Here is a 7,639-nt window from a genome sequence, read left to right on the forward strand (position 1 = left end):
ATAAAAATACAAGTTTTTCCTCACTTCTCTTTCTTCTTCTTCTTCTCCAAAAAACCTAACTTTTTTTTTCTTCCCCAAAAATTATCATCAGCACAAACTTTTATAACTTAATTTTCTTAATCACTAATCATTTATATTAAACTCTAATCAAAATTATTCATAGTTATTAATACTAATACAGAAAGGGTAGGTTTGCCATTACCAAAAATATTTGGTTAAGAGGCAATTGGATTTGCTATTTCCAACCCTATTTTGCCTTTATTCAGTATGCCCTAAAACAGGGTTCATATTCTTGTGTACCTACTGATCTCATCTTACGATATTCACATTCTCCTTAAAGAGGTTATTATTTTCTACGATACAAGATTTAAATGACAGTATTTGTCAATGCAAATTATCCAGTGATCACGTGACTGTAATTACAGGGGCGGAACTAGAAATGTCCCTTACCCCTGGCTTAGGCAATTTTCAACCCCTGGCTTACGCCTAAACTGTACATAGGATTTTTGGCCCAAGTTAAGTTAGGTAACAAAAAATTGGACTTTTGAACTTCTAGGGGTGGCTTCCCATACTCCGCTCCTGTAAATTTAAGAAAGTAACTCCATACCTCATAAACAGTGAAGTACAGTATGGTTGTTGGTCTCTTCTTTTGTGGGATCTTCCCGTAAAAGCGGCTTCTTTACCGTTGGATGATTAAATCAACGGTTAGATTCACATTCAGGAAAGGACCCATCATTTTCAGAAAATGATCCACCACTTTCAGGATATGATCTACTATTTCCCCTACAGGGTTCAAGACTGTTAGATTTGGGTTTTAACATGATCTAATGGTAAAGAAGTCGCTTGAGTGTGATAAATTCCCGCAAGGTCATGCAGGATAGCACTGCTCACTAACTAAATCCTCTCTTAATCGGATTTAATTAAATTTGTGTCAGCTACTTAACATCCTCGTTACTAGGGACATTTATAGCGACCGTATGAATCAGGCTTGTTGCCTTACTTTCCGTTTGTGTGTTTACAACAGACCGACAGTACTAAGTGACATAACAACTTTTTTGTACTATAATAACTAACTCTTTTGAGTTTGCTTTGTGTTTTTCAAATGCATATCATCATCTTGTGCACACATTTATTCGTTCAAGATGTAAAAAATTCTTTACAAACTTTTTTCTTTTTCTTGGTAAATCCAAAAAAAATGGTACAAACGGTACGCCAATATTAAGGTCAAGCCTAAGAAATAGGCATCAACTTTGAAAATAAAATGGGAAGATAACTACTACTACAATATTTTACCGAATCTCCGTCCTGCCGAGCAGAAAAAGAGCTCCTCAAATACTTATCTTCTTTGATTCGAGATAACGTATGTACCCTTCTGAAATCTATACTAGTCAGGAAAAAAATAAAATAATATCTTGTTAGAGATGAGCCTGGAATTGAATTTCATGCTTGAGATCATTGGTTCGAGTCCAATGAACTCTGTATCTTTTAAGGGGAAAAAATTGGGGTTAAATTTCGTTTATGCTAAGGTTAGTAGTTCATCAGTGGTTCGAGTCCCAAAGATTCTTTATCTTAAAAAATAAATAAATGGGGGTTAGATTTCGTTTATGCTTGCGATTAGTAGTTTGTGTCCTACAGATTCTCTTTAAAAGAAGAAAAAGAAAAAAAAAGGTTGAAGCAGAAATTTATTTTTAACTTTTGAAATTGACAAAGTCGCATAGCCAGTGCTTCTGGTTGTCAAAGAGGCTAAAGTTCAAAAATAAAAATAGGAGAAATGAGTTTACCGGTATGAGTTTTATTTTTGTACTTCCAAAGTGACAATTGAAGCTCTTGTTGTTAATCTTTCTTTTCTTCGTGCATCACTTTTTTTGGTCTATAATGGTGGTCGACCCTTACACTGAAATGAAAGAATGAATTTTGGAAATAATATAAGCATTTCAGCAACGTTTGCATACCAAAAAATACAATATGATGTTCCTCCTAATAAAAGTGACCGAAATGAAAATTATTACCTGCAATTTTGTGGTGCATTCCATGTTCCCTTCCATGAACTCGGAACACTTGGTGATAAAGACTTGTAGTTTCTCCAATCATCAAGCAGGACACCTAAGTCATGGATTTTGGCATCCACACCCACACAACAATTTGCATGCATTGTGCAAACTTGGTTCAAATCTTTACTTGGTTCACAAAACCCACCAAAGTAATTTGTATTAAGAAACCTAATCGTCAATGCAATTTCTCTTATAAATGGTCCAGATTTTATTGTCGTAAGTACAGCTTGGTCATGCTGATTAGGATAACTAATTCTTGAGTCATACCAAAACTTGTAGAACTGTATTGTTCTATGGTTAGATTTAGCATATATAAAGCCTGAATTCGGATTGTTATTCAAGTCATAAGAGTTGTTTAAGAGATAATTATCGCAAGATATTTGGAAATCGGTGTCCTTGTAAAACCTGGTAAATGGATTTCGAAACAACATTATATCAGCATCCTGTTGAAGATTGAAAAACAAATAGTAAAGTCATTAGGAGTAATGTTTTTATAAAATATTCTCTTCATTGTGCTTCCACAAAAAATCAGTTTATTTGGTGATATGTAATTTTATCATCTATCGATTTGAAATTCAACTGTTAATTAATTGCCTGATAATTGGAAAATACGTATTTATGTTAAAAAGGTTATTACGTCTGCATACCATGAAAAGGAAGTTGTAACCCATTTGAAGAACACTTCTCTGGATATCAATTTTACTCCACACCATCTTCAAGTAATTCCCTTTCATAAAATATGCTTCCACCGTGAAATCGACTCCTTCAACTTTCAAAGCATAGCAATGAGGATGCACTTCTAAACAACGCTGGTATGCTCTCTGGTCCATTGCAATGATCACCAAATGATTCAAAAGATTTTTGGTGTTTTCTCCTATTTTAAAGCTCTCAAGAAACAAATCCAATATTGAGTTTGGAGCTGCCCATGCTTCATTCAATGTTGTTAAGATAACAGTCTTGTCCTTCATAGCTGCTGTCTTCAGTAGTCTCTCCAGTTTCACTTGCTCATCGTTCTGCAAAAGTTAATAATCGGTATACCCGTGTTAGAACAAATGGCGCCAGTTGTATTTAAAATTTCTGATTTTTTTCTTTGAACTGTATATTAAATAGTAAAGAAACCAAACTGAGTACTTACTAATATTAATGGAGGGGAATCACTAATATCGTTTTGAGACGAGATATGAAGACACTGTAATGGATATGCATCTTTGTAGAAGATAAAGCAAGGGACTGCCACGAGCGCGAACAACATCCCTAGCATCAGAACTCGGCCCAATACGTTAATAGGCACCATGCAGGCTTCTGAAGTCTTTCCCATGGATGCTGTTGTTCTTTATTCCCGTGTAATCTTACTTGGGAATGTATCACGTCTAAAAGTTGCAAAAACTTGTACTTACTACAGGACTTGTAGATTGAGTTGGGAATGAGCTAGGCTAGTGTTTTTATATTAAGAAGAGATCAATTGGTTAAGTCATTTCTTGAAGTCAATTTGGAAATTAATGAGCTCTGCAGTTTACTCTTCCATTGTGTTTAAAAACATTTTATCTTGAACTTGATGCACCTGATGTCATGAGGCGTGACCATGCAATGAATTTTAGACAGTAGAAACACCGGCACTCTATATGCCTACGAGTTGACAAACAAAAAGATTAAAAAAAAAAAAGGAAAACCATGTGAAGGTTTTACCGTTTCACTTAGTTTATGCTTATCAAATGTATTGAATTTATTGATGTAATCAATCCGGTCCTATATCAAGCAAAACAAGTCCAATTAAAAGAACTTCACATGATTATGATTATGTAAAGGTAAAACTAACTTGAAGTTCTGGTCCAATTAGTGTAATTTTAAATACATTATGTAAACCAATAACCAAATAAACTTCTTTTGAGATAGATTTTTCGGATCAAGAAATCGATATAGTGTTACAGTGGCATTACATTAGACAACAGTTTAAATTTGGGATTATGACATTTTGGTTTTGACCAAGTGTCCTAGCCAGTTTGCTACTAAGAAGAAGGGCATTAAAGTGGAACTTCACTAGAAAGAACTGTACCTTAGATCAACAGTAATTACTATATGGCTTTTGTTAACTTGTATATCCGTATACATGTTAAGGTTTAATAAATAATTATTTTATTTCTTTGGAAATTGTGTTTTTTTGTCTTATTCTATTAGAAAATGGTTTTTCTTGTACGGAAAACAACATTTTTTTGTTCCCAATGCAAAGAATTACTGTTTTCAATATAATAAACAAATCTTGTTTTCAATGCAATAAATTGTTATTTTAATGAACCTTTACATGTATAGGGTTATACAAGTTAACAAGACCGATAATATATATGAAAGCACAAATGTAATTTTTAAGAATCATCAGTCAAATTCTGCAAGCCGTTTGTATCAGCTTTTTATTTTATTATTTGGAACGTCTGGCCTCGAGAAATTAATTAGTTTTCAAACAACAACATACACCCCCCATATAACATCTTGGCACAGACCTTGAAGCACAATAGGAATTTGAATGGGCAAAAAAGAATCTGCCAGGGTTTTACGCGGGGATCACCAGTCACGGCCACTAATATCCAAAGATTCAGAACAACAACAATATTAATGGGTTGGACCAGACCGAAACTGGATTAAATAAAGATCAACACGGATGACGCTGCTGGGGGACATCCAGGAATGGGGGACAAATTTTGTTTACAGGGATTTCGATTGTTCAAATTGTGATGGCTCTCGCGCAGTCTTTAGGAATAACTACCGTGCTAATAGCCGAAACGTGGGAAACTCTACTGGCATCAAGGACAACAACAGAAAGACAATGGCCAAAAGTTATCTTTGAGAAAGATTCAGAAAATCTGACGTGTTTCATAAAAACGGAGGCTGAAGCTCCACGGTATATTGCAGAAAGAGAATGCGACAAATTCCTCTTTGTGCTATTCAGCACAATTATAAAGAGGGGAATCAAGCAGCAGACGGAAGCCAAACAGAAAATTTATCAACAACAATATGAGACTAGACAATCCATATATTCTCAACCAAATTCGATTAAATGACTCTGCGGGTACAAAATACCTACGTATAATAGCTATCTAGGCATGCTATCTAGGCATGCTCTTTCTGTTTCTCATGCTTCAAAAAAAAAAAAAAAAGTTCAGCACCCCCCTCCCCCCTCCCGAAATTGGTTAAGGATATTAATTTCCGCTTCTCTTACTATAACCATAGTGGTAAAGGAATGGTCAACGGATGGGTGAAAACTACATTTCCTGATTTATTGCTTGTTTGGATACACGCTTTTCGGCTTTCAGAAGTTTGTTTGGGTAAAGAACATCAGAACAATTTTTATGACCAAAAAAGTTATGTGGCGAAATAATTTTACTTCACTTCTGCGCTTCTGGTTTCTAAAGAGGCTATTAATAAGTATGTTAAGAGAAAAAAAGAACATGAAGCTTATACTAACTGCTAAGATGCTTCTTCTAATTACGTTATAGAAAAGAGGAGCAATGATCTTCGATGATGAAGGAGAATGGATCCATGGAAGAGCCCTAGATGGCTGGACTCCCCACATGAACAGAAGAAACAGGTTGCCCTGAGGGAAGCCATTTTATATATAGGCCTTAAAATTTATAAAAGCTACTGATGTTATTGTGTACACATATATCTCACTATCAGACACGTGTATATAAAGAGGCACGTGGAAAGCATGCAGGCCAAAAACATCGAAACATGATGGGTCACGAAACACCAAATAAACCCCGAGGAGTTACTTTATCTCATCCTCAAAAGAGAAGCCAAGATCAACGGTGGAGAGAAAGTTAGCTGACACGGACTGACAGGGGCAGAAGACACTTGTCTGACACGAGCAGACCCCTCAACTACCCACATTAAACACTCCGAGCAGTGTACGTGTCGACCAACCTGTGGAACGAGCGAGGATGCCCCTGCGGGATCAAGGGGGAAACGCAGACCTCCGCGCGATGGACGCAAGGACACAAGAAGATAAGGTTCCAACGGTCTTCAGAGATGGGATCCACGTTCTAACCTTATAAATACCCAATCTCCACCAAGAGGAAGGGGAGAAAAAAACACCAGGAAGGGAAGGAAAGAGAGAGAGAGAGAAATAGCAAAGGTAGGTTAATCCCTGAGAGGAGAGAAACATGTAAACCCCAAAAATCATTCAACTGTTCGTGTAACCGTGAAGAACATAGTAGAACAACAAATCCCGTGGATGTAGGCCTTAGTGCTGAACCACGTAAACCTTGGTTTATTTACATTTCAGCACTTTACATTCATTTAGCTCCACACGTGTTTGCTTATATGTTTTGTTTTCCTTAATACTTATATCCCATGCACAAACGCCACGCCTGGAGTGGTTGGAGGAGGCCATGATAAACCCGAAGGTTTTGAGCCAATGAATCAACACCAGGGTACCATCATCATAATCTCCTTAGATGTTAATGATTGATTGTGAGCGTTCGGACACGCACGTGGTTCGTGTGCTCACAATTTGGCGCTAGAAACAGGGACTTCGTCCCGGTAAAAGATTTATCTTGTCCTGTGATTTCATTTTAATTTGGCATATGATTGCTCTGATTTTATCAGCTCGGACCGTATAGATCATTCGTCAACTGTATTATGTTCAAAAACCCACCTTTGGTCTTCGATAAGAGTTATTGTTCTAAGCGGGTTATTGTTCTAATCCATCGGATTTACAATTTTCGTAGTTTTTATACTAAGGATCGCTTTAATAAAACTCTAACCCGTATTTATAGCCTGCGGGTATTAATTCCCTCTTGAAAAATTGTATTTCGCCAACTAACCCGCTTCACGCGGATATTCCCGTTTCTGTTGTTTGAAATAACTTATGCAGAGAGAACGTGTTGTGAGTAAAGAAGGCAAGTTTACGCGAGATTTCAGTATCAACAAAAGGGCACGTGATGGAAAACGCAGGAAGCAGGAAAATCCAAAGCTTTGTCAAAAGAAACACCCAGGACAACCCCGATCATCACCCGAAGCAAGCAGAAAGGAGATAAAGCTAAAATGACCAATCGAAGGCAAGATACTGCAGAAATCACTTCACCCATGAACGCTAATTCAGTTGCAGCGGCGGCTCTCAGAGCAGCAACGATAAAATACGGGGAGGCTGCGGTAGTCCGAAGGCTGCGGAGGCTAGCAATACCTTCGCCATGAGTCAACTTAATCAACCAAGAAAGGGTGGATGAATCCAGAACATTCCAACCCGCGCACCTGCTAACCTTTGGAATGCCGCTAACAAATAATCAGAATCAAACCATACCGGCGGCTCTGGCACCGCAGAGGGGCGCTCACTCCAATTTGGAAACACCAGCAACCGAAGCTGAACCCCTGCCACCTTTAGTACAGACCATGGAGGAGGGCGGTACCACGGCTGTAGCGGCACGCGCTGGGACTCCCAATCAGGGGTCCAACCAATCACACCGACTAATGGCTGAGCTTGAGGAACTGAGGAAGAACCAGCAGGTTTACGCAGAAGCTGTAGCTCTGTTGGCCAGAGAAAATCAAGATTTAAAGGAGCGGATTGCTCTAAGCATGAAGACCAGCCAACAACTTGA

General features: G+C 37.6%; 1 protein-coding gene across 1 annotated transcript; it reads right to left on the reverse strand.

Annotated features, from left to right (window-relative positions):
- Positions 1-1,110: 1,110 nt before the first annotated feature.
- LOC113353667 (uncharacterized protein At4g15970-like) lies at positions 1,111-3,435 on the reverse strand. Its single transcript, XM_026597198.1, has 5 exons — positions 3,187-3,435; positions 2,699-3,064; positions 2,010-2,494; positions 1,782-1,894; positions 1,111-1,379 (listed from the first exon to the last, which is right to left on the reverse strand). The coding sequence occupies exons 1-4, from the start codon at positions 3,367-3,369 to the stop codon at positions 1,834-1,836; spliced, it is 1,095 nt and encodes a 364-aa protein (XP_026452983.1). The 5' UTR covers positions 3,370-3,435; the 3' UTR covers positions 1,111-1,379; positions 1,782-1,833.
- Between the last annotated feature and the right edge of the window lie 4,204 nt (positions 3,436-7,639).

The sequence above is a fragment of the Papaver somniferum genome, chromosome 2 (genome assembly GCF_003573695.1).
Source record: "Papaver somniferum cultivar HN1 chromosome 2, ASM357369v1, whole genome shotgun sequence".
In the NCBI taxonomy this organism is placed as follows: Eukaryota; Viridiplantae; Streptophyta; class Magnoliopsida; order Ranunculales; family Papaveraceae; genus Papaver; species Papaver somniferum.